We start from the raw sequence: 27,749 nt of genomic DNA, 5'->3' as shown, positions 1-27,749 counted from the left end.
AGCTCTACAGACATTTCTGGAGAACACAAATTTTGAAGCCAGAAGTACGTATGGCTGCATTTGTCTTCAAAATGAATGCTATGGGGCGGTATGACGGTGTTCCTTTTGGCTTTACACTCTCAGAAATAAAGGTACAGGAGCTGTTTCTGGGGCAGTACCTTTCAAAAGGTACATATTTGTGACTGAAGGGTCCATAATGGTACCTCAAAGGTACTTTTTAGGTACATTCGGGTACTAATATGCACCTTTGAGGTACCACTGTGAACTTTTTGGGTACAAATAGGTACCTTTTGAAAAGGTACTGCCCCAGAAACAGCTCCTGTACATTTATTTATGAGAGTGTACCAGCTGACCGCTTACCTCCATATGGACAGCTTTTCTGCCGTTACCAGTTTGTCTATTGGCTCACCATGTACGTTGGAGGACTTGAGTTGCAGAGCGGAGTTGATCGTGATGACAGGATTCGAGTCTGCCGAAAAATGGTTCCAGAAAGCAGGTAAAACAAAACAAAAGGCAAAAAATAAAATAAAACACGGGAAATAATGAAAATGTGGAAAAAAAACAAGCTGCCACGAAGGCTTTTCTTATTCTGGATTGATTTTAAAAACACTATCGTTTTGGTTTAGGGAAGGGTGTGGGTAGCGGGATCAGTTGGTCAGTCAGTCAGTCAGTGGACAGCGGCCTCTGGTGGATTTACACATGAACAGCAGGTGCAAATGGCACTCGCGAGAGAAATCCGAGATCTGAAAAAGCATACACAGCAGCCTCTGTTGGATTCGCGAAAACTGCTAAAAAAAGTAGCTCCTGGGATGTTTTTTGCCGCTCTCTAGAAATGTATATCGGGGCGCGTAATCAGAATGAGCCTGGGTTGGATAATGACTTGACATGCTAATGATCTGAAAGTCTTCTGCCAGCTTTCCGTTGGCTTTATTTCCTGAGTTTCATCTGTCAGAGCAAATCCGTCTCATTCAAACCAATGGTTTCCCATACAGTCCCTGTTCCACTCCACGCGACACAGCCAGCACCACTCGAACTTACACTGCGGACGCGGACACACCATGTGCATACAGCCACCTGAACAACAAGACAACACAAACACAAGATCATAATCCACACCGTGACGAGATTACGACTGCCTCATGGTGCAAAGAGTTTTCAAGGTTAAAGATAAAAACAGATAACCAGATGATAACTGATGAGACTGTAAGATAAACATTGGTGCAATCAAGCAATATGATACCCTATGCTAAATATGAGGCATTAGTAAAGGTCTTGTGAAGTGCTTTGATATAATTCGACATTATCTCCATTGAACCATAAAGACAGGACGGGACATACAATCTACAAATACTTAAAAATAAACTTAATGAAAATGCTCAGATACTGTCCAACGGAGAGCATTAGTTATTAGTAGCATCAGTGTGACAGTACAGTATTGTGAACCCGCAGGGGCTGGAGAAAGAGTCCACAAATACCATTTTTCTCCACAGGAACCTGGCATTTGGGGCAGGGGTGAGTGGTTTTGGTGATGGTCTCCTGTGAAGCCTGTTCCCATCGAGCACGAAGAGCCGCTTCTTCATCTACAACATAACCCTGAAACACACACACACACACACACACACACACACACACGCACACACACACACGCACACACACACACACACACATGCATACTTTAACTGTTAAAAGTTATTAGCAATTAGTTACTAGTTAATTAAAGTTATTTGTAACTAATAACCTTAAATTTTCTGATTTTGATGGTATTGAATGAAATTGAATACTTGTTTTGGTGGTTTATAAGGACCATTCCATTGGCGTAATGCATTTTATACTCTAAAAACTGAGTATTATATGCCCTTACCCAACCCTAAACCCAAACCTTACATGAACCCTGTGGTAAAGTTTCAGGGTGAAAGACTAAGTATGAGTATCAAATCCATACTGTAGACCCTCTCTCTTTCTCTCACACACACAGCAGCCATTTTAGTTCCTCCAGTTGAGGTTTACAGCATGTGTTTGGAGTGTGGAGGAAAGCGAAGATGGGGAGAAACTGCAAAAACCAGGCAGAAATTAAGTCCTCCAGCCAGGCCTCGAACCGTTGACCATGTGGCTGTGAGGCGACAGCACTAACTACTGAGCCTATTACTATTACTGTTGTATATATGCAGAAATCGAGCAGGATTGCCACAAAACAAAAAAAGGCCAAACAGTTATTTTGTCTTTATGGCATGCACAGATGAATTGTTCAACACAAAACTAGCAATGTGAGCTAACAAAATCAATATGGTAGTTTTTGATTTCATTTGTACTTTAAGGAGTGCGTATCTCACCTGCAGGGCTCCTCCTGATGCTGTGCTGGTCGTGTGTCTGCAGGGACCCTCGTGATACTCGTCTTTACAGTCCCTGCAAAACACAAACTGACACAAACAGCAAATCACTCACTGATTGCCAGGGTTCATTAACCATCACTGAGGAAATACTGCACAGCTTTTGGTAATAGTTGAACATGAGGTTTTATATTTGCATTAAATTTCAATTAAATATTTATATATATATATATATATATATATATATATATATATATATATATATATATATATATATATATATATATATAAACATATTTGTTTTTTCTTATTATTTTCATTACTTATTTACTTATTTCATTTTAGTTTTCTTTTTCTTTACTTAGTAATTCAATTATTTACTTATTTATTTATTTATTTATTTTAATTTTCTTTTTCTTTACTTAGTAATTTAATTATTTACTTATTTATTTATTTATTTACTTATTTACATAGTTATTTACTTATTTATTTCTTTACCTTCTTTTTAGTTTTCTTTTTCTTTACTGAATAATTATTTATTTATTTATTTATTTATTTATTTATTTACTTACTTATTTACTTATTTATTTATTTTAAGTTTTCTTTTTCCTTACTCAGCAATTTAATTATTTACTTAAATTATTTACTTACTTTATTTATTTACTCATTTATTTATTTCTTTTTAGTTTTCTTTTTCTTTACTAAGTAATTAAATGATTTACTTCGTAATTAAACTATTCCCTTGTTTATTTATTTACTTAATTGTTTATTTTTAGTTTTCTTTTTCCTTACTCAGTAATTTAATTATTTACTTAAATTATTTACTTATTTATTTCTTTACTCATTTATTTATTTCTTTTTAGTTTTCTTTATCTTTACTTAGTATATAAATTATTTACTTCTTAATTAAATTATAACTTGTTCATTTATTTACTTATATATTTATCTATTTTCAGTTTATTTTTCTATACTTAGCAATTTAATTATTAACTTGTATATTTATTTACATAGATATTTACTTATTTATTTATTTATTTACTATTTACTTATTTTAAATGTTCTTTTTCTTGACTCATTTATTTACTTGTTTATTTATATGTTTACTTTTTGTTAATTTATGTACTTGTTTGTTTATCTATTTACTGTTTTCTGGGATTCATATTTTTAACGCATTATGGGAGCTTGATCTTTCTTCCCACTTTTAACCTTGAAAAGTTACTTTTATTAACATCTATAATAGTTTAAGGTCATATATTGTCTGGGTTGGTGTTGTATATTACACTGCCACCACATTGTCTGTTATTTCTCTACATATTATTATTTCTTATACATTATATTATTTCAAACTACTAAATGTCAATAGAGGTCACTTTGTGGAGTTACATTTTCAATCCAAAAGTCGACAGAGCAGAGCTCAACATCCCATAATGCAATTTGCAACCGTAAATAAACACTTGCTAATCACAAAATAACATATTTTACAGTGGACAGTCACTCTGAGGTAAACTCGTGTTGATGCAGTATACTGTTCCGCCGCCAGGGGCCAGCATTTCTCCATCTCTGTGGTAGATTCGGCACATAAACTCCTCACAGTTCTTCTCTTCTGAAGCATCGGATCATCTCTTCGCTATATTATTATTGCTGCTGATGAAGACAGATTCTCTTTTGCAGGTCTGGGGCAGATGCTGTTTTGTGTTTCTCAGTAATAGTGAGGAAACGGAGCTCTTTCTGTCGGTTTTAGTTTGTTTGTTTTTCTTCTCCAGCGGCGGGAGGAGATTCTGAGGAACACACCGTGATATCTCTCACAGGGAAATTAAACACACTTTCAGTTCTCAACACGGTATTTCGCTTTCTTTACTTCACTAAAAAAAAATATTCATTGGATTTACAATTTTTTAGCATAAGTGGCTGCAAGCAATTTATATTGGGCGAATTTAAACAAACATTTAATTTAGTAATGTTCAACTTACTGTGTTGGTTTTAAATCAGCCCATATATAAATAGTTTGCAATCATTTACACTAATGGTTTTAGTAAATCCAATGAATAATTTTTTCAGTGTTCTCGAATCTCGAGAGATGTGATGTTTGAGTTGTCAAGTCTAAATACTATATATACAGAATACACTCACTGGCCACTTTATTAGGTACAGCTTACTAGTACCGGCTTGGACTCCCTTTTGCCTTCAGAACTGCCTTAATCCTTCGTGGCATAGATTCAACAAGCTACTGGAAATATTCCTCATAGATTTTGCTCCATATTGACATGATAGCATCACGCAGTTGCTGCAGATTTGTCAGCTGTACATCCATGATGCGAATCTCCCATTTCACCACATCCTAAAGGTGCTCTATTGGATTGACCTCTGGTGACTGTGGAGGCCATTTGAGTACAGTGAACTCATTGTCATGTTCAAGAAACCAGTCTGAGATGATTCACGCTTTATGACATGGCACGCTATCCTGCTGGAAGTAGCCATCAGAAGATGAGTACACTGTGGTCATAAAGGGATGGACATGGACAGCAACAATATTCAGGTAGGCTGTGGTGTTGACACGATGCCCAACTGGTACTAATGGGCCCAAAGTGTGCCAAGAAAATATCCCCCACACCATTACACCACCACCACCAGCCTGAACAGTTGATACAAGACAGGATGGATCCATGCTTTCATGTTGTAGACACCAATATCTGACCCGACCATCCGAATGTGGCAGCAGAAATGGAGACTCATCAGGCCAGGCAACGTTTCTCCAATCTTCTATTGTACAGTTTTGGTGAGCCTGTGTGAATTTTAGCCTCAGTTTCCTGTTCTTAGCTGACAGGAGTGGCACCCGGTGTGGTCTTCTGCTGCTGTAGCCCATCCGCCTCAAGGTTGGACGTGTTGTGTGTTCAGAGATGCTCTTCTGCAGACCTCGGTTGTAATGAGTGCTTATTTAAAGAGCAGTTGGAACAGGTGTACCTAATAAAGTGGCCGGTGAGTGAAGGAAAAAAAAAAATGTCTCAACCACTTGATTTCACTATAATTGCAGATTTGACCATGTTTTCAGCCTGTTATTTATTTATTTATTTATTTATTTTTTGCTTCAGTTTCTGGAACCGTTCGTCGACACTTGTCGTTGCGGCCCGTTCTGCATCCTAAGTCCACCAGCATACGTGGCAAGCTACTGAGAAAACTGGTAACAAAAAGCTGTCCATAGGGAGGCAAGCGGTCAGCAGTAGTGCAGAAACAGAAGCGGTCATATCACCCATAGCGTTCGTTTCACAGACGAAATCTGGGTACAGATTTCACGCTCTCCAGAAATATAGACACGGGTACGTATCCTTAATGAACATGTGTTGCAAATCTCAGGTGGACATGTTTAAGTTTCTTTTGAATTTTTGCTTCATGATGTAAAGTTTCGACCTCTGTCACTGCATTAATCATGTGTGATGCGCAGTGGGCAGATCAAGAGTGTTTGTCCTGTACAGTCTGTCGGTTTGGGCTCTGAGTGCTGCTGGACAGTGCTGAGTCCAGAGTCACCGAGATGCTATTATTGCCTTGAAGCCTTACATTGGGTGAGGACTGAGAATCAGAGAGAGGTAGAGGTGTAAAGAGAGAGAGAGAGAGAGAGAGAGAGAGAGAGAGAGAGAGAGAGAGAGAGAGAGAGAGAGAGAGAGAGAGAGAGAGAGAGAGAGAGAGAGAGAGAGAGAGAGAGAGAGAGAGAGAGAGAGAGAGAGAGAGAGAGAGAGAGAGAGAGAGAGAGTGTATGGGAGATGATCAGAGGAGTCTCTCTGTAAGAGCTCTTACAGCGATCTTATTTAACACACATCAGATTGAGTCTGTCAGATCCTGTCTGTGTCTACAAACACACACACGCACACTCTCTCTCTCACTCAAAAACACATCTACACCCATACATCCACACACACACTCTAACATACAAACACACACTTCCACACACACACACACACACACACACTCTCTCTCTCTCCCTCTCTCTCTCTCACTCTTTCTCTCTCTCTCTCTCACACACACACGCACACACACACGCACACACACGCGCACGCACAGCTACAAGCACACACACACACACACACACACACACGCACACACACGCACCCCCACCCCCCCCCCCCCCCCCCCCCCACACACATCCACACATCCACACATTCTTACACACAATCACATCCACACATTTATTCATACAAACACATCCACAAACACACACCAATGCTCTCACACCACACACACACACACTCTTACATACAAACACATCCATACACACACACTCTCCACACACACTCTGCAGCAACTGTGTGATGCTGTCATGTCAATATGGAGCAAAATCTCTGAGGAATATTTCCAGTAGCTTGTTGAATCTACATCACGAAGGATTAAGGCAGTTCTGAGGGCAAAAGGGGGTCCAACCCGGTACTCGTAAGCTGTACCTAATAAAGTGGCAGGTGAAAACATTATCGGTTGGATTTAGGTAAGGGTGTGTGTGGGTCAGCCAGTGTATATTGTGGCTCCTGGTGGATTTACGTGAGAAGCGGATGTGCAAAAGACATGTATGAGAGAAATTTACGATCATCAAAAAGTCGTTGATACGCGTCACGGTGGCGCAGTGGGTAGCACTGTCGCCTCACAGCAAGAAGGTCGCTGGTTTGAGCCTCAGCTGGGTCAGTGTGGAGTTCGCATGTTCTCCCCGTGTTCACGTGGGTGTTCTCCGAGTGCTCCTGTTTCCCCCACAAGTCCAAAGACATGCGCCAATGTTGGGTTCCAGCTGGAAGGGCATCCGCTGCGTAAAACATATGCTGGATAAGTTGGCGGTTCATTCCACTGTGGCGACCCCTGATTAATAAAGGGACTAAGCCAGACAGAAAATGAATGAATGAATGAAAAGTGTACACAGCAGCCTCTGGTGGATACCTGAGAACAAAAACTGCAAGCAGACGTAGCTCTGGGTATTTATTTTGAGGTCTCCAGAAATGTAGACCTGGCTACGTATCCACAATGAGACTGGGTTTCAGTGAAATTCATTTAGAAGTTTTATTTTAGTGATGCCCTGTGTTTTAGCCTAATTTTAGCCTGTAGTTTGTAGAAAAACTCAAGTGAAAAGAATGATTTTACTTGGGGTGTAAATTTGTTGTTAAATAATGCGCGGTCACACTAGACAGCTGTGTATGCGAAATTCTGTCGGACGGTGCTGCGAAAAGGAGCGGGATTAAACAAGATGATTGGATATTTTAAAAAAGCCATATTTTAAACCTCTCTACAGAGAGGTCTTGTTTTGATCTTTGATTGGTCTCACGCAATCACGTGATGTGATTTCACAGGTCAGAGTTCACCAGGCATGAACTTTGCAACGCAACGAACTGCGAAACTTGTCTTACGAGCTTGTCTCTCCGGTCTGCCGCAGTCGCTGATGAATGGAAGTCTATGGGGCAACAAGTGCAGTGTGACTATAGCTTAATAATAATTATAGTGTTATTTAATAATAATATTATATAATATTCAATCAATTATTAAATAAGTTATGGAATAGTAAATAAGAGGCGTCACGGTGGTGCAGTGGGTAGCACAATCGCCTCACAGCAAGAAGGTTGCTGGTTAAAAATGCATGATTATATGGTGTCATGGTTTTGTAATCAAAAAAAAATGATCATAATGGAAGTATCATAATAAGATTTGGCCAGCAGAGAAATTAAAATGGTCGTGCCCAACTGAGTCTGGTTTCTCTCTGTTTTTTTTCTTCACTTTCGCCAATTAGTGAAGTTTTTTCCCTCTCCGCTGTCGCCACTGGCTTGCATGGTTCGGGATCTATAGAACTGCGCATTGTTGGATTTGCTCTTCAGTGTTTGGACTCTCAGTAGTAATTATTAAACCACACTGAACTGAGCTCAACTGAACTGAACTTAAACACTACAAACTGAACTACACTGTTCCTATTTACTGTGACCTTTTATGTGAAGCTGCTTTGACACAATCTACATTGTAAAAGCGCTATACAAATAAAGGGGAATTGAATTGAATTGGAAGTCAATGGGGCAAAAACAACCACAAACAGTAAATTAGGCAGAAACGAAAGACAATTAATAACAAATAATGCATCAAACGCAATATTATTTCACATGTCCAAGACTGTGATTAAAGGTAAAAAAAATCCAGTCCACAATTACTTTTTATATTGAAAATACTGAAAATATTGAAAAACTTTGTGTGTTTTTTTAACCAAATCAGTGAAGATTTTTATGAATTTGGTAATTAAAGAGATAAAATCCTGTAATTTTCTAAGCAATTTAGTAGTTTTTATCAGGACTGAGGTTGATTAACAGATTTGTGCAAAACTATTTGAAAAAAAAAAAATTATGTGGTGCATTTTACAGCAGTTTAATTCAGTGGATGTTTTTATCCCAAACATAACAAGGGGTAGTAAATTTGTCCAGAGTGTATCGCTGAGTTTTTAAAAAAAATTCAAAGCATTTTCTCAAAATATGTGTCAAAATAAGATTTGTCACCAAAAATCCTTCCATTTGCTGAAACACAGAAAAAGTTGTGGCCAAATTAAGACTTAAAAAGTGGATGAAAACATCCCCAAAAGCACACAAGAGTTCAACATCATTTGGGAAATATTTGAAACAAAATAAATAAATAAAAATCACAGGACTAAACAATAGGTAACACTTTATAATAACTACACACTATAAATCATTTACTAAGCATTAGCATCTAGTGAATTCATTATTTGTTATTCATTAACTCTACATTAATAAGCGTTAGTAAGCAGTTTATAACTGCAGCTACATATGCTGTATTCTTGACTTATAAGCACCTATATAATGTGCTTAATAATTGTAGCTTCATACTTAGTTAATGATTTATTTTTCATTACTAAATTAAGTATCGCATTATTTACAAACCATTTGTATTTAAGAGTAGTTGAGGGTTTTTAGGATCATTCAGAATGAGTTAGTAAATGATTAATAAACTATTGAAATCAACGTTTACATTTCTTATTATTCAGGCATATACTAATAGTTAACTAATATGTTAATAAATGCTTTATTAACTCAACTTCATGCAATTTTGTGACCTAATCTAAAGTGAGGACTATTTATGCTTCATAAATCCCTTATAAATCACAATTAAAGGCTCAGAATCAAATGAACAATAATCTTTACAATCTTTTCTAAAAAAATACAATTACTGTAAAGTTTAAACATTGCCAAATAACAGGAGTGTCAAAATACAACATAAACCTGTATAAAACAACAACAACAATAGGTAACACTTTATAATAACTATACTATGAATACTTTACTAAGCATTAGCATCTAGTGAATTCATTATCTGTTATTCATTAACTCTAAGCATTAATAAGCGTTAGTAAGCAGTTTATAACTGCAGCTACAAATGCTGTATTCTTGACTTACAACCACATTCATAATGTGCTTAATACTTGTACTTTCATACTTTGTTAATGATTTATTTTTCATTACTAAATTAAGTATCGCATTATTTACAAACCATTTGTATTTAAGAGTAGTTGAGGGTTTTTAGGATAATTCATAATGAGTTAGTAAATGATTAATAAACTATTGAAATCAACATTTATATATCTTATTATTCAGGCATATACTAATAGTTAACTAATATGTTAATAAATGCTTTATTAACTCAACTTCATCTAGTTTTGTGACCTAATCTAAAGTGAGGACTATTTATGCTTCATAAATCCCTCATAAATGACAATTAAAGACTCAGAATCAAATGAACAATAATCTTTACAATCTTTTCTAAAAAATACAATTACTGTAAAGTTTAAACATTGCTGAATAACAGGAGTGACAAAATATGACATAAAACTGGATAAAACAATAACAATATAATAATTTAACAATATAATAAGATGCAATGTTTCAACTCTACAGTTATTTTATTTTAGATAAGACTGCAAAGATTTATTTTTCATTTGAAGTACAGTTTCATTTGTGTCTCTTTAAATGAAAAGGAATGAATAATGTCGATTTTCCTGTTTAGAATTTAACTGAGCCTTTAATTGTCATTTATAAGGGATTTATAAAGCATGAATAGACTTCACTTTAGATTAGGTCACAAAACTAGATGAAGTTGAGTTAATAAAGCATTTATTAACATACATAGTAACCCTTAACATATGCCTGAATAATAAGACATATAAATGTTGATTTCAATAGTTTATTAATCATTTACTAACTCATTCTGAATGATCCTAAAAACCCTCAACTACTCTTAAATACAAATGGTTTGTAAATAATGCGATACTTAATTTAGTAATGAAAAATAAATCATTAACTAAGTATGAATGTACAATTATTAAGCACATTATAAATATGTTTGTAAGTCAAGAATACAGCATTTGTAGCTGCAGTTATAAACTGCTTACTAACGCTTATTAATGTAGAGTTAATGCTTAACAGATAATGAATTCACTAGATGCTAATGCTTAATAAATGATTTATAGTGTGTAGTTATTATAAAGTGTTACCAAATAATTTTATGTGGGAAAAAAGTGTCAAATAACACACGTGTGATTCCAGCAGCTCAATTACTACCACATCCCAGAAAGGTCCAGATCATTTCCATGACCTGAGTCTGACCTAAACACAGCTGATTGCTCACACTTTCTGCACACACACACACACACACACACTAAAAAACTGCAATCAGTTCTCGTATTCAACACACAGCACAAATACAGGCCACTAAACCCCCAAACAAAAGAGGAGAAGGCCGTATAAAGCGCCGCAGCAGATATAGAGAGCCATGTATTGATTTTTCTGTAAGTGAAGTAGGACAGGTAGGTTTGCGAGTTGTCCCTCAGGTCCACGGCGTGTAAAAACCTCTCGCTTTCGGTGTGTCTGTGTTTTTATGTGCCGTTGCTTGTCGATGTGTGTGTGCTGGAGCCAGCGGTTCATTAACAGCAGCTCCAATAAAGGCTTTATCTGCGGCTCACAGACACAGCGCCGACCGTCACACACACTGCAGAAGATAAGGGACATGCTCTCCACATTCACAACTAATGAACAAACAGAAATAAAACACACACACATACACACTGGTCCACCCACAAGACTGCAGGATCATCATTTAATCCCAGCTACACCTGTACATGGCCAAGTGTGGCCATCAGCAAAAACAACACTGATTGGCCGCAACGGGACACTTAATTTAAATACTCCTAATTTATTTCTTAAAAGCATCAAAACTGGCCTTCTCGTTAAAGAATCGCTGGTTTGATCCCAGCTCGGAGCAAATGGGTGGTGAGGACCAGTGTGTTAAATTGGTGCCGTGACCCGGATGAGAATGAGATTTATGGGCGATGAGCCTAATAGAGGTCAGGTAGTTAAGTGTTGTGCAGGTAAACCACACTCTCTTGAACTCAAACGGTACTCTAGCGACAGATGCTAGTGGTCGCTGTATTTAGCCTCCTCATTCGAGCATTCAAAGTCATGCAAAGAATCGCTGGTTTGATCCCAGCTCGGAGCGAATGGGTGGTGTAGGACCAGTGTGTTAAATTGGTGCCGTGACCCGGATGAGAGTAAGGTTTAGGGGGGTAAGCATAATGGATGTCAGCTAGTGAAGTGTCTCTTAAACTCAAACGGTGCTCTAGCAACAGACGCTAGTGGCCGCTGTATTTAGCGTCCTCATTAGACCATTCAAAGCCATGCAAAGAATCGCTGGTTTGATCCCAGCTCGGAGCGAACGGGTGGTGTAGGACCAGTGAGTTGAATTGGTGCCGTGACCCGGATGAGAGTAAGGTTTAGGGGGGTGAGCGTAATGGAGGTCAGCTAGTGAAGTGCTATGCAGGTAAACCCCACTGCCTTGATCTCAAAATGTGCTCTAGCGACAGACGCTTGCGGACGCTTTATTTAGCCTCCTTGTTAGAGCATTCAAAGCCATGCAAAGAATCGCCAGTTCGATCCCAGCTCAGTGTGAAAGGGTGGTGTAGGACCAGTGGGTTAAGTTGGTGCCGTTACCCGGATGAGAATGAGGTTTAGAGGGGTGGTGTACGATCAGAGGGGTGGTGTAGGAGGAATGGGTGGTGTAGGATTGGTTTGTTAAATTGGTGCCGTGACCCGGATGAGAGTAAGGTTTAGGGGAGATAAGGGTAATGGATGTCAGCTAGTGAAGTGCTATGGAGGTACACCTCACTCCCTTGATCTCAAAATGTGCTCTAGTCACAGACGCTTGCAGCCACTTCATTTAGCCTCCTCATTAGAGCATTTAAATGGATGCAAATAATCCCAGCTCAGAGCGAATTGGCGGTGTATGATTGGTGGGTAAAATTGGTGCCGTGACCCGGATGAGAGTGAGGTTTAGGGGGAGATCAGCTAGTGAAGTGCTATGCAGCTAAACTTCACTTTCTTGATCTCAAAATGTGCTCTAGCAGATGCTAGCGGCCACGGTCTTTAGCCTAATTTCTTGAAGTTACATTCATTTTTATAGTCACAAATATAAACAGCACTTGCAATAGCCAAGATTGTATCAGCATAATTGAGATAATAGAGGGTGTACCTGCAAAAATATGATTCAAGGAGCTGTTTCAACTTCAGAAAATATTGTCTTTGTTTTTTGATTTGACTTGATCTGTTGTGTAATCCAAAATATCACATTTGTGTCTCAAAAAAGACAAATTGTTTGTCACATAATTTTAATGTAATTTTTTAAACTGAAAACTGAAGGTGTGTAACAACGCTAGTGTAAATATATACACACACAGCACACGCTGTAACACGGGGAGTGACAGAGACAACTGAAGTTCGGATCCACTTGCAGGTTTATTCGGTAGTCAGGCAAGCAAAGGTCAACATTGGTGCAAACAGATGTATAAAGGCAATCCAGAATCGTAGTCACTATAATAGGAGGGAGGTCGGAAGGCAGGCGGCAGACAAAAAGAACTGGATAAACAAGGCAAAGATCAAAACACGGAGAAACAAGACTAAGGAAAACGTGTTGAATTGTCACTTACAGGTAAACAAGACTCGGCAAGAAAGTGAGTGTGTGTGCTGCTAAAGTAGTGTGTGTAATCAGTCCAGAAGCAGCATCAGCTGTGGGAGTCTAATCAGTGGAGACTTGGAGCAGGTGTGTGTGTGTGGCATGACTGAATATGTAGTCCATAAGTTGTAGTCCATGTGAATGTGAGTGTTTACCAGCGACCTCTGGTGGTTAGAGATCGCTGGTGATCATGACACACGCTCCGACACACTAGTTAAAATTGCTTATCTCTGGATATGAACATTTTTCAAAACATTTGGAATAATGTACTTAAACACTATTCTAGCACTATTTTTTTATCTTTATAGCACTTTATAAGCTTTTTTTTTTAAATCAATCAACAATGCAAATGTTTGTTTAGATGATCAACATAACATAAAATATTAACACAAATAATTGAATGAATTCTCTGGTAAATGAATCTTGGTCTAATCTCATCTATATCTCTAAAGCAGTGTGTTACGTGCCGCAGGTCAACAGTTGCACCTCTGACAGAAGCACGGATAGGGGGTTTCTTCCCGCCGGAATGATGATGTTTGTGTTTGCAAACATGCAATCAGTCAGCACTAATGGCAGCTGAACTGCACCCTAATCTTTAATCGACTGGCTAATTAGAAAACATCATGCAAATTGTGTGGTAATTACATCTTAATCGTGCTGTGATTGGACAAGTGGAGTATGCAAACGATAGAGGGCAGGGATGACAAAACATTCATCTCACACAGGAAAGCCATCCTAAACTTCCACACACACACACAAAAAAAAAAATATTGTCATGTAAGACTGAATATAAGATGAATGTGTGCTGTTTGTTGTTCATCCTTCTTGGTTATGGCCAACACAATGCTAGTTTTACTAGCATCTTACACAGAAATAATAAAGAGTTGTGTAGGAACAGCTTTAACTTCTATTTTGAAAATAGTGTCCATGCTTTTGGGTCATTCTCTCTCTTTTAGCCAAAACCTCCCCAAATATACTGATTTTGATGTAATGTAATGTGTGTGTGTGTGTGTGTGTGTGTGTGTGTGTGTGTGTGTGTGTGTGTGTATATATATATATATATATATATATATATATATATATATATATATATATATATATATATATATATATATATATATATACATATATATAGCGTATTTATCATGTATTTCAGAGGTCACCACAGCGGAATGAACCGCCAATTATTCTGGCATATGTTTTATGCAGCGGATGCCCTTTCAACCATAAACCCATACACACTCATACACTAAGGCCAATTTTGTTTACCTAATTCACCTATAATGCATGTCCAGAAACCGGAACACTCGGAGGAAACCCACGCCAACACGGGGAGAACATGCAAACTCCACACAGAAATGCCAACTGGCCCAGCTGGGACTCGAACCAGTGACCCTCTTGCTGTGAGGAGACAGTGATAACCACTGAGCCACCGTGCCGCCCTATATTAATATAATAATAATAATAAAAAATGTGTTTAATAACAAAACAGCTCCACAAGGATACTTTAAGGGTAAACCTTTGTTATTTTAGGAGTTTCAGTTTGAGTTGACAGAATGTTCCTGCCATCTGTTTCTGTTTATTACTGTTAACCTGTTCATCTGATTCAGAATCTCTTACCCCACAGCCGAGTCCATTATTCCCCGGCTCACAGCAGACTCTCCGCTCTTCATCCGCAGGGAGCAGACCAGCACCACATCCCGGAGCAGGACACAGAACGCCTCCCATCTGAAGAACACACTCCTCCGCCGCATACCGCTGGTAGCGCTCATACTGGAAAACAGAGATGAACAACAGTATTCAAACATAGGAAAGATGACCTGCGTGTCATTTCAAACAGGTACATTCTCAGAAATAAAGGTGCAAAAGTTGTCGCTGTACCTAAAGCGTAGAAATGCATGCCTCATCATATCTTAAAATAACACAGGTTTACCCATAAGGAATCAATGTGGAACATTGGATGTACAAAAATGTATCTTATGGAAAACATCCCACCCAAGTGATGCTATTTAATTTCTAATGTACAAACAGAAATAAATACCAGAAAATATACATACAGTTGAAGTCAGAATTATTAGCCCCCCAGTTCATTTTTTTCCCCAATTTCTGTTTAACGGAGAGCAGATTTCCTCAACACATTTCTAATCATAATAGTTTTAATAACTCATCTCTAATAACTGATTTATTTTATCTTTGTCATGATGACAGTAAATAATATTTGACTAGATATTCTTCAAGACACTTCTATACAGCTTAAAGTGACATTTAAAGGCTTAACTAGGTTAATTAGGTTAACTAGGCAGGTTAGGGTAATTAGGCAAGTTATTGTATAATGATGGTTTGTTCTGTAGACTATCGAAAAAATATATAGCTTAAAGGGGCTAATAATTTTGACCTTAAAATGGATTTAAAAAATTAAAAACTGCTTTTATTCTAGCCGAAATAAAACAAATAAGACTTTCTCCAGAAGGAAAAATATTATCAGACATACTGTGAAAATTTCCTTGCTCTGTTAAACATCATTTGGGAAATATTTAAAAAAGGGAAAAAAAAAAAAAAAAGGGGGGGGGGGGGGGGGGTCAATAATTCTGACTTCAACTGTATTTAAATATATTCTGATCAATACATGAAATAAATGCTGTATTGGAATTATAGTGAGTGAATATATTTAGAGAACTTTTATTTAAACTATCCTGGATGTATTTTAATATTCTTAAATTGCTTTTTGAGCAAATTGGTCATAAGTCTGGTTAAGTTTATCCTACTTAGTTGTGCGCATGCATTTTTATTGGTGCCTTTCAGAATTTATAAGCATCTCTGCATTTCCATTAAACGTTTTTATGTAATATACCAAAAAGCACATACAAATAGGTGGATGCAAACATAGCTACTGTGCAATTTTGAGTTTGCTTCAGGTGAGTGGGCTTCACAAACCACCTGTAGGACACAGTATCTCCTCTCCATATGCACCAGACACTTTCTTAAGTCACCCCATGCTTCTTGAAAACATTGTGCAATGCTGAGTGTGCTTCACACAGGTGAGTGCGCTTTACACACCACCTGTAGGACACACTCTCTCCTCTCCATATGCACCAGACACTTTAAAGATTCAAGAAACCCTGGAGTACTTTTTTAAGATGTTAATAGATTTGTGTGTGTTGAGCATCAGTTAAGACAGCGTTAGCACCTATTAGCTGTAATTGTGGGGAAATCTGGATAATTTTGAGCTTTTGTCAGCTAATTTTGTCAGGTGAGTGGGCTTGACGAACCACCTGTAGGACACACTATCTCCTCTCCATATGCACCTGACACTTTTTTTAAGGCACCCAATGCTTCTTGGAAATATTGTGCAATTCTGAGTGTGCTTCACACAGGTTAACGGGCTTGACAAACCACCTGTAGGACACACTCTCTCCTCACCATATGTCCGGAGGGGGAAAAGACGGCTAAATAAATACATGTAAATGTGCTGTTATGGAGATTAGTTTGTAGTGAATGATGTAGGGAAACAGCAGACCTATTGATCTGACCATCTGGGCGAAGCTGGGTTTTTGTCTGATTCAAAGGGAGGTTTGCTGAAATGTGTACGTTCGGATTAGTCCAAACATACCTGCTCTTCTCCCAGGACACGGAAATGATGAACCTCTTTAATGAGCGAATCAGGACAGCCAGCTAGAGACAGAAAAGAAGCATAATAGAGTCAGGAATATAAGAGCTGAATGCACTGAAAAAAATAACTAATCATAATAATGAACTGTGAATCCAGGGACTGTCTAACTGTATGGGGGGGTGTCAGTCAGGTTTTGCAAGAAAAATGGGTGCTATATATATACAGTTGAAGTCAGAATTATTAGCCCCCTGAATTATTAGCCACCCTGTTTATTTTTTCCCCCAATGTCTGTTTAACGGAGAGAAGATTTTTTCAGCACATTTCTAATCATAATAGTTTTAATAACTCATCTCTAATAACTGATTTATTTTATCTTTGCCATGATGACAGTAAATAATGTTTGACTAGATATTCTTCAAGACACTTCTATACAGCTTAAAGTGACATTTAAAAGCTTAACTAGGTTAATTAGGTTAACTAGGCAGGTTAGGGTAATTAGGCAAGTTATTGTATAACGATGGTTTGTTCTGTAGACTATCGAAAAACATTAAGCTTAAAGGGGCTAATAATTTTGACCTTAAAATGGTTCTTAAAAAATTAAAAACTGCTTTTATTCTAGCTGAAGTAAAACAAATAAGACTTTCTCCAGAAGAAAAAATATTATCAGACATACTGTGAAAGTTTCATTGCTCTGTTAAATATAATTTAAATATAATATTTAAAATATTTAAATAAGAAATAAGAAAAATTAAATAAATTTCAAAGGGGGGCTAATAATCCTGACTTCAACTGTATGTATATATATATATATATATAAAACAAAAGGAGAAAATACATTAATGATGTTACAAAAGCAAAAGCAAGTCTCTTTTCAGTCTGAAATCATTCAAATATTCTCAAAATGCATTCTGAAGAATTATGTGACAGTTCAAAATGATCGAATACAGGAATATATTACATTTTTTAAATACATTAACAAGCCTTGATCCACAAACATACACACACTCTGTACATACACACACAGAGAGAGAGAGAGAGAGAGAGAGAGAGAGAGAGAGAGAGAGAGAGAGAGAGAGAGAGAGAGAGAGAGAGAGAGAGAGAGAGAGAGGAGAGAGAGAGAGAGAGAGAGAGAGAGAGAGAGAGAGAGTTGAAGTCAGAATTATTAGCCCCTCTTAGAGTTTTTTTTTTCTTTTTTAATTATTTCCCAAATGATGTTTAACAGAGCAAGGAAATTTTCACAGTATGTCTGATAATATTTTTTCTTCTGGAGAAAGTCTTATTTGTTTTATTTCGGCTAGAATAAAAGCAGTTTTTAATTTTTTCAAATTCCATTTTAGGGTCAAAATTATTAGCCCCTTTAAGCTACATTATTTTCTGATAGTCTACAGAACAAACCATCATTATACAGTAACTTGCTTAATTACCCTAACCTGCCTAGTTAACCTAATTAACCTAGTTAAGCCTTTAAACGTCACTTTAAGCTGTATAGAAGTGTCTTGAAGAATATCTAGTCAAATATTATTTACTGTCATCATGACAAAGATAAAATAAATCAGTTATTAGAAATGAGTTATTAAAACTATTAAACAGTACTATAAACTAGTACAAGTACAAAACTATAAAACCGTTAAACAGAAATTGAAAGGAGGGCTGGGGGACGGGGGGTTTATGGGGGGCTGAGAGTGGATAAACATGGCTAATAATTCAGGGGGTCTAAGAATTCTGACTTCTACTGTAGATAGATAGATAGATAGACAGATAGATAGATAGATAGATAGATAGATAGATAGATAGATAGATAGATAGATAGATAGATAGATAGATAGATAGATAGATAGATAGATAGATAGATAGATAGATAGATAGATAGATAGATAGATAGATAGATAGATAGATAGATAGATAGATTGATGCTACATTTATTATTCATAATTTCATATACACATAACCTCAATTTATATCATTATGAAGATAATCATGTTTATAGACACTATAAATGAGGAGGACTTCTCTCTTCCTCAATGCCCGGGTCTGAATATAGACACAGTGAACAGCCTATAGCAGTGCAACAGGTCTCCTGCCCTATCTATTCCAACCATTAACCCTGCCGGTAATATGGAGGATTTGAACATAGGCGAACACAACAGCATGGATATAGGCGATGTGTCTAAATGGGAATGAACTCAACTGATAAAAGACAAAGTCCGCCATTCTCCAATTCTCCTACAGCTCTCCCGACAAAAATGCTTGCTGCAAACCAACAGCTTTGCTGTATCGGCCCGGACAGCATCACGAGGGAAACCATTCCACAAACCCTATGGATCATGGAAACAAACACATACGACCCTTCATGAACGGCTTAATACTGCGGGTCATCCGCTGAGTCCGTGGACGCGGTCTCACCCAGCCATTGGGTGTCACAGATTGGCAGGTCTGCCTTTGCCTTCGGAAAGCACATGCTCTAATGAATAATTAAGAAGCAGGGTCTTCTCATAGGATAAGAAAACTCCATTATGAATAACAATAAGAAACCGATGCGTCATCACTCCACTAGCAGATTAGCACTACATCACCGATTTTGATCCATGCCAGTATACAAAACGCACCATATGCTGTTAAATTCACCTGGGCGTCCCTCATCAGAATCCAATGGGAAATAACACGTGCATATATTAACATGTATTACACTCTATATCTCAGCAATCCACAAACACTAATGAGAGCTGCTCTTCAGGACTGATGCTCTTCAGGGTCACGTTGAAAAAGGAGAGGTCTTTCATTTCAGCTGCCTGATCTCCAGGAGGACAGAACAAGCACTTTAATGGGGAACAGAGGCCCGTCGCACTCCCGACCTGCTGAAACAACTCGCTGCTAAATCCACACAGAATAGTTATGGGCGGCAAATGAGTGAAGATGAATGTGTGCGAGCTTAAGAAAGAGACCCGGCCTCGAAGTGGCAACCCAATCCTCTCCTCTAACAAGCGTGGTGTAATGATGTGGACCTTTCTGTAGGGAAACGTTTTGCTTTGGACCAAAGCCTCCAGCTACACACCAATTATCCCTTAGGAGACTAATGACTGCTCTAATCTGCATGTGATGGCACTCTCTCACACACACACACACACACACACACACACATGTTGGTATTTGCGGCTTATAGGGACTCTCCATAGGCGTATGTATTTTATACTGTAAATACCACTTACTATATGACCTTACCTCACTCCTACCCCTAAATCCAACTCTCACAGGAAAACTGTGGCAAAATCTGAATGTCAAAAGACCCATTAAGCATGATTTTTAAGTGTTTTGAATTACAAGGACATCAGCCATGTCCTCATAAATGGCCATAATAGAATAAAATAAGGTCAAACCCATGTCGTTATACAAAAAAGGTCCTTGAAAACAACCAAAACCAGCACACAGACACACACACACATAAATCTGTGGACTTCAACGCACACCTTAGCAGAGTGGCACTTTAAATTACAAAGAGTGAAATGCAGTGATCTCTAAAGACGACTGTAGATGTGAAGACTGATAGTATCTGAGTGCACACAGTACAAAACACATGCTTATCAAACCCACAAGAAGAAATTCCACATCACAGACGTTCTGCTCCCTGACGAGACGCTTTTGTGTGAAAATCTTTTGTGGCTAGACAGAAAACACGCCGGCTGCTGGGGTTCATTTAAGAACACTAAGTTACACCTTCCCTATTTAAACCTTGAATATCCTTTCAAATTATAATGTAATCTTAATATCATAATCTTATCATTTCTGTCTCTACTTAATATAAAGTCTTAATTTGTTCTTAAAGGGATAGTTCACTTAAAATGAGGAGAATATAAGCAGAAATAATTAACACACAAACAGGTGGACATAATAATGGGTTAATAATAATAACTAATAATGGGTTAACAAGGAGGGTGGGAGTAGACAACAGACAGGAGAGCCAACACAATCTCACGGCAATTCGTAACTTTTTGATTTAGTGGCTAATTCGTACGAATTCGTACGATCTAATTCGTACAATTTAGTACGATTTGCTCATTCGCCAACGACGGTTGGATTTAGGGGTGGGGTTAGGTGCCACGCCTCCCTTTTAAAATCGTACAATTTCGTACGACTGAACTCGTACGAATTCGTACGAATTAGCCACTAAACTGACAAAACGTAAAATACGTTTTCTCGTGAGATCAGACAGAACAAAAACAACCACCAGGATTAGAGCACATGTCGCAAACATGCCCAGACCTCATGTGCCTGCATCAAGGGGGAGCACGCACGGCCCTGAGACGGCGGCTGAGACGGCGCTCATACAAAAGACACAAAATGTCAGAAAATGAGTGCTCGACCCAAGAAACTCGAGCTGAGCACAACATACAAGACAAGACATGACTAGTGTCCGGACCCTGCCACCAAAACAAGAATAAACAAGACCAAAGTGGCAGAATCCTGACAGTAACTATATAGAAATAATGATTACAATTAATTGTTGTTATGACATTTTGTCATTAAATTGTTTACAGTGTAAAAAAAAACAAACAATTTCCAACATATGTTTCCTATCTGGATATTTACAACCATACTGCATATTTACATCCTCATTCTTGTGTTTTCTCCAGCATGTTCGGACAGATGCAAACCTTCACACATCAGGAGAACTGGACAGAAAGTTTTAAAGGTCAGAACACAGAAACCTGCAGCAGCTGAAGTCTCCAACACACACACACACACACACACACACACACACACATCATTCCTGTGGACCACAGAATGCTAATGTCGCTAATCCTCCTCCAGGGCTGTTAGCGCAAACGCCGCCACACTTTTCTTATGCAAATAGCGGCGGGTGCAGTAATCGCAACCGGACCCGCCAGGGGACTCGCAGACTGCCAGCAAATATCAGAATTACAGCGAGAAAAAAGGCTCACATTTGTCTAAAAATAATTAAAGATAAAGACTACAGAGGGATGACATGCTGTTTCCATGGCAATGAAGAAAGAAGTGTAAGTGTGAGGTGAACTTTTTTAGGATGCACACACACGGAAAGAGACTAGTGTAATCACTAGTGGCGTTATCTAAGGTCACAGATACAGTTACACACAGGTGACATGACTTTTAATCTGGACTACAGAGTGTACTAATCATATCCGAGACATATTTGAGCTTATACAGTAATAAGTCCACATTACCGGACTACTTTTTAGCCTAGCAAATCAATAAAGCCTTTATTTTTTTTGACGGTCTGTTGTGGAAAGGCATTGTAGGCCCTGTTTAATCTTGGGATTTTAGGTTTTCAGGTAGTTTTTGTCAAAATAATCTCAAGTAAAACTTTCCTTCGTTCAGTCTAAATGCTCAGACTGAAACATCTGTCCTTCCTCACGCTACGCTAAACTCTGATCGAACATAAAATGAATTATTGTAAAGTTGTCTACAGTAACTGCACTTTTCTGCATGATGTTTAAAACTTTGGAGTCTGTTTGATAACTTTGATCCATCAATCACAAACTTAACTACTCAAAAAGAAAAGACGGTGAAGATGATGATCATAATTCAGTATTTGTTAATTAATTTTCCTTCAGCTTAGTCCCGTTATTTATCAGGAGTCACCAAAGCAGAATGAACCGCCAGCTATTCCAGCATATGGAAACACTTAGCGGGTTTCCACACAGGTTTCTGCATCTTGTTTATGTACACTATGAACAGCAGCTACGCTAATTATTCTCTTTATTCTCCATTTCCACCTGGGGATACTCTTCCCGAGGCCCTCAGACTATGCAGAGTCACTGATTCGATCCAAGACCAACGACGAGATGATCCCAAGGTTTCCATATCCTGGACCGGGCCGTATCCTGAGCAGCTACTGTGGTGGTCATGAAGGAGTGGAGAACATGAGACTGATTCCTGTGACGCTCCAGAGACAGACGAGTCTTCGCTGAGGCCAGCTTCCAGCCTCCACCGCTGAGACTGCAGCTCTGCACAAGACGTTTGGCCAGCGGAGAAATTAAAATGGTCGTGCCCAACTGAGCCTGGTTTCTCTCAAGGTTTTTTTTTCTTCACTTCCGCCATTAGTGAAGTTTTTTTTCCCTCTCCGCTGTCGCCACTGGCTTGCATGATTTGGGATCTGTAGAGCTGCGCATCGTTGGATTTGCTCTTCAGTATTTGGACTCTCAGTAGTGATTATTAAACCACACTGAACTGAGCTAAACTGAACTTAAACACTACAAACTGAACTACACTGTTCCTATTTACTATGATCTTTTATGTGAAGCTGCTTTGACACAATCTACATTGTAAAAGCGCTGTACAAATAAAGGTGAATTGAAAAAAAATGAATGTTTTACGCAGTGGATGGCCTTCCAGCCGCAACCCAGTACTGGGAAAACATCCATACACACTCATTCACTCACACACACACACACACACACACACACACACACACACACACACACACACACACACACACACACACACACACACATTCCCTACAGCCAATTTAGTTAATTAAATTCCCCTATAGCGCATGTGTTTGAAACGTGAATAAATTAAAAGATGCCAAAAATAGCAATACTTTACAATGTGACTTCAATTAAATGGTGAAAATAAAATAAAATTAAATATTAAAATAATAAAACATTAAAATAAAATATTAAATTTTAAATTAAATGTAATATTAAAATAAAATAAATATTAAACACAAAAATAAATGAGACATTAAAATAAAATAAATATTAAATATTTAAATAAATGAAATATTACAATAAAATAAAATAAATCCTAATATTAAAATAAATAAAATCTAAAAATTAAATTAAATAAATATTAAATATGAAATTAAATGAAACATTAAAATTAAATAAAGTTAAACAAAAGTAAATAAAATAAAATAAATAAAGTTTTAAAATTAAATTAAATAAACATAAATAAAATAAAATAAATAAAAATAAATAAAAAAATAAAATTTAATTAAAAATAAATTAAATATTAAAATAAATTTTAAATAAATAAATGTAAATAAAATATCAAAATTTTATTAAATTAAATATTAAAATAAATTAAATAAAAGTAAATAGAACAAGATATTTACAAAAAGAAATTTGCTTTTGTGTAAACCTACTCAATTAAAATGAGTAGCACAACACAATTCTTGAGTTTTTTGGGACAACTTAATTGTTTTATGTTCAGTCCACTTAAATTAGCAAAAACTAATAAGTTAACGTAATTCATGTTGCTCCAACCTAGCATTTTTATAGTGTTACACCAATCAATCAATCAATCAATCAATCAATCAATCAATCAATCAATCAATCAATCAAATCCATTGATAAATGTTAGTGATAATACTGCTGTAATAATTACATTTACTGTAGTTTATATAGTGGGAAAAAAGAGATAGGAGCTGTAAGACTTCGAGGTGGAGGTTCTCTGTTATGTTTGTCTCAACAAAGTTAGACAAGCAATATCTAAGAGCCGTGTTATTATTATTATTATTATTATTATTGCAGCTTCAGTCAAGGTAGCCAGAGGACAAAAGTTAAAATTCTGATGAAATATGCATACTTAAATGTTGCCATGGCGATGCCTTCTTTTGATTTAGTGCTATACTGCAATGTTTCCCAACCCTGTTCCTGAAGGCACACCAACAGTACACATTTCTCCCTAATCAAGCACACCCGAATTAACTCATCAAAACATCAGAAGAGACTCCAAAACCTGAAGTTAATGGGTATGAAAGGATCCAAGACTTTGTTGGTGTGCCTCTAGGAACAGGGTTGGGAGACACTGCTGTCACCAATCAAATCCTTTTGAATAAGGTTTAATCTTTGAGGACAACTCTTTAATATAGGTTAATTAAAGGATGGGGGTATACAACTTAAAGACCAAAACCAAACCAAACCCCACTCCTAAAGCCAACCGTCATTAGGTGATGGGCAAATCGTATTAAACTATACAAATGAGATCGTACGAATTCAGAACAAGCCAATAAATCAAAAAGTTATCAATTGCCACGAGATATCTTTGGAAAAACAGAGGCAGGACTCAAGTGGTGATAATGCTGCAGGCATCTGGCAGAAGAAGTTGTGTTGATGTTAACACAGAAACATCTCGAGCAGCACACTGTAGTAAGACCTGACACCTTAAATGAGAGCTGAAGAGAGATACACTGCGATGAGGGGAAAAGTCCCACAGTGAGACAAAGAAACTCGGATTGATTTTATTTGGTCATGCTGGAGGATTCACCATCTGCCAGGCGCAACTATGATAAAACGTCTGCCAAAGCAAACAGCAACAAAAAAAGCCTGTACATCTCACGCTCGGCTGGTCAATATCTGTTTAGCCTCCCGCACAATTGAATTGATCAGTTGTGCTGTGTCGTACAATTCAATTTCACTTACAACATAATCAAATCAATACAGACTCCCGCTAATCACTGCCTTCGCCCAAAACAGACATCTTTTGTTGGTGTAGTGTCACGACAATTTGACTAGTCGAACACTACAGAGCACTTCAAGTCTCCAAACGCTACGCCGACTATTTGGGAGAGGGATCAAGAGATACAAACAACAGGAGGAAGATCAAAGTTTTGACTGCGACCTCTTCTTTTTGATCCGAGTTACAAAGACCCCATCGTAAGCCTGGCATGATTGTTAAAGCCTCATTTAGCTACTTCCATAGCTTAATTACTATTCGTAGTTTGCCGGCAGGGAAGCGGCTTAATGTATAGTGCTTCCCGCTGACTGACACAGCTGTTTGAGTCACGCTTCGGAAATGTTTTAGGAAATGAAACCAGCGGGCCCATTGCCGTTCTAAATTTAATCCAACCGCAGGGGTTAGTTAGCTGCTTAATGTGGATCTTATGGTTCTTGCGCACTGCATTCCTTAGAAAAGCTCAGTAAAACAGCACTTCCCTCGGCAGGAGATAATGAGCCACTGATGTTTTTTTAAACTTGACCACCAGTTTACTTTTCTTCTGCATGTTAAAAGGCTGGTTGAGGGCAGGGATTCCCAAACTTTTCAGCCTGTGACCCCAAAATAACAATTCCAGTGACTCGCGATCCTCAGAGGTGGTTATAAACATACAAATATTGCACACAACGGCTCACACACACACACCAATAGGAACTACAGTGCATCCGGAAAGTATTGATAGCGCTTCACTTTTTCCATATCTTTTTATGTTACAGCCTTATTTCAACATGGATTAAATTCATTTATTTCCTCAACATTCTACACACAATACCCCATAATGAAAATGTGAAAAATCACATGTACATCAGTATTCTCAGACTTTGCTCAGTACTATGTTGATGCACCTTTGGCAGCGATTACCTGATTATCTGACGCATTAGTCGACGTAGTTAACTTTGCAAATATAGAGCAGGATTTGAAGGTCATATTTATATCCGTTTAGCGGAGACACATTTATGTGGCCAAATGTAAATGGAACGATTTTCAAATCAGATAGCTGTCTGATAAGAGAAAACTCATGAAGTATAAACAGGCCCACTGTGTCCCAGATCTAATCATCTGTAGTCCGTTACTATCGTCACTCTTCCATCTTTTGCCAGCTCATTGGAGGGACTTGGAGTGTGGTGCACAGGTGTTGTTCATTAACACTTCTCCCACTGGCCTTACTCTGTTCCCACGGCTCTTGGCCCTGCTTCACTCATCACATACCCTCATCAGGCCAGGGCCTTTACCTTTGAGATTGCGCTCTGCTAATTCCAGACCAGGAGAGGCCAACATGTCAACTGAACAACCAACGGTAAAAGGACATAGAAGGTGAGAGAAAGGATATGGAAGACTGAGAAGAGACAGAAGTGATTGAGGGTTGAGGGTTGCCAGGTCCAAGTAAATTTTCCAACCTAATGACAACTCAAACATGCCCAAAAGAAATCAAAAGTAGCCTTTTTTTTCCTTCTCCAATCAGCCAATTACTGGATTTCCACAAAGGGGAAGGTTAACTATATGTTCTTTGATATTTTGCAATACTCATATTTATAGATACAGTATATGAACCCTGTCATACACCACAATGCAAGTGTTTTTGCTAGTTTCAGCCTGATACATTGCTTATTACACACACAGGGATGCGCAGCAGCACATAAATATATTTGGATATGAAAAAATAAAGGATTAAAATAAACTACGACCTTTTCCAACACTTTCTTTACCTCAATGGGCTTTGGTGGAATCTAGAATTATATTCTATAATACTTACAGATACAGTATATGGACCCTGTCATACTCCACAATGCAATGCAAGAGTTTTTGGCTAGTTTCAGCATGGCACAGTTATCATTTTCACCGTCTGTGCTACATTGCTTGAATAGAAAAAGCATTTGTGCTGATTTGTGCACCCATGGGCGTGCTGTTTGGAAAAGGAGGTGTATTAAGGTGCATTGTTGGTGTGTTGTTATTTTGAGGCTACTAAAATAGATGGTTCCATTGACCAACTAAAAGCTGGTTTTAAGTCAATGGTACAGTTGCAATTGTTAATTAAATATGATGAATGATATTTAAAGAGCACTTTAGCGATTGGCGTTGCTTATTACACACACAAGGATGCACAGTAGCACAGAAATATGCAACCGCGACCTCCTCCAACACTTTCTTCACCTCAAAGGGCTGGATCCGGAATTATTTTTTGTAATATTTATAGATACAGTATATGGACCCTATCATACACCACAATGCAACGTAAATGTTTTTTGCTAGCTACAGCCCAGCACAGGTATCATATTCACCTTTTGGGCCACATTGTTTAAATAGCAAAAGTATGTCTG

General features: G+C 37.8%; 1 protein-coding gene across 1 annotated transcript in view; it reads right to left on the bottom strand.

Moving 5' to 3' along the window:
• Window positions 1-543: 543 nt before the first annotated feature.
• The window catches only part of prkn (parkin RBR E3 ubiquitin protein ligase), a 168,611-nt gene continuing 141,405 nt past the window's right edge, over window positions 544-27,749 (bottom strand). The window contains exons 8-12 of the mRNA XM_056471063.1: window positions 16,957-17,018; window positions 14,967-15,119; window positions 2,331-2,417; window positions 1,476-1,593; window positions 544-1,074 (exon numbers count right to left, since the gene is read on the bottom strand). Of these exons, the coding sequence (XP_056327038.1) occupies window positions 965-1,074; window positions 1,476-1,593; window positions 2,331-2,417; window positions 14,967-15,119; window positions 16,957-17,018 (530 nt within the window). The 3' untranslated portion in view covers window positions 544-964. The remainder of the gene's footprint in view (window positions 1,075-1,475; window positions 1,594-2,330; window positions 2,418-14,966; window positions 15,120-16,956; window positions 17,019-27,749) is intronic.

The sequence above is a fragment of the Danio aesculapii genome, chromosome 13, assembly GCF_903798145.1.
Source record: "Danio aesculapii chromosome 13, fDanAes4.1, whole genome shotgun sequence".
Lineage (NCBI taxonomy): Eukaryota > Metazoa > Chordata > Actinopteri > Cypriniformes > Danionidae > Danio > Danio aesculapii.
The sequence above is the reverse complement of the archived record's forward strand: the minus strand, read 5'-3'. Positions and strand labels throughout refer to the sequence as shown.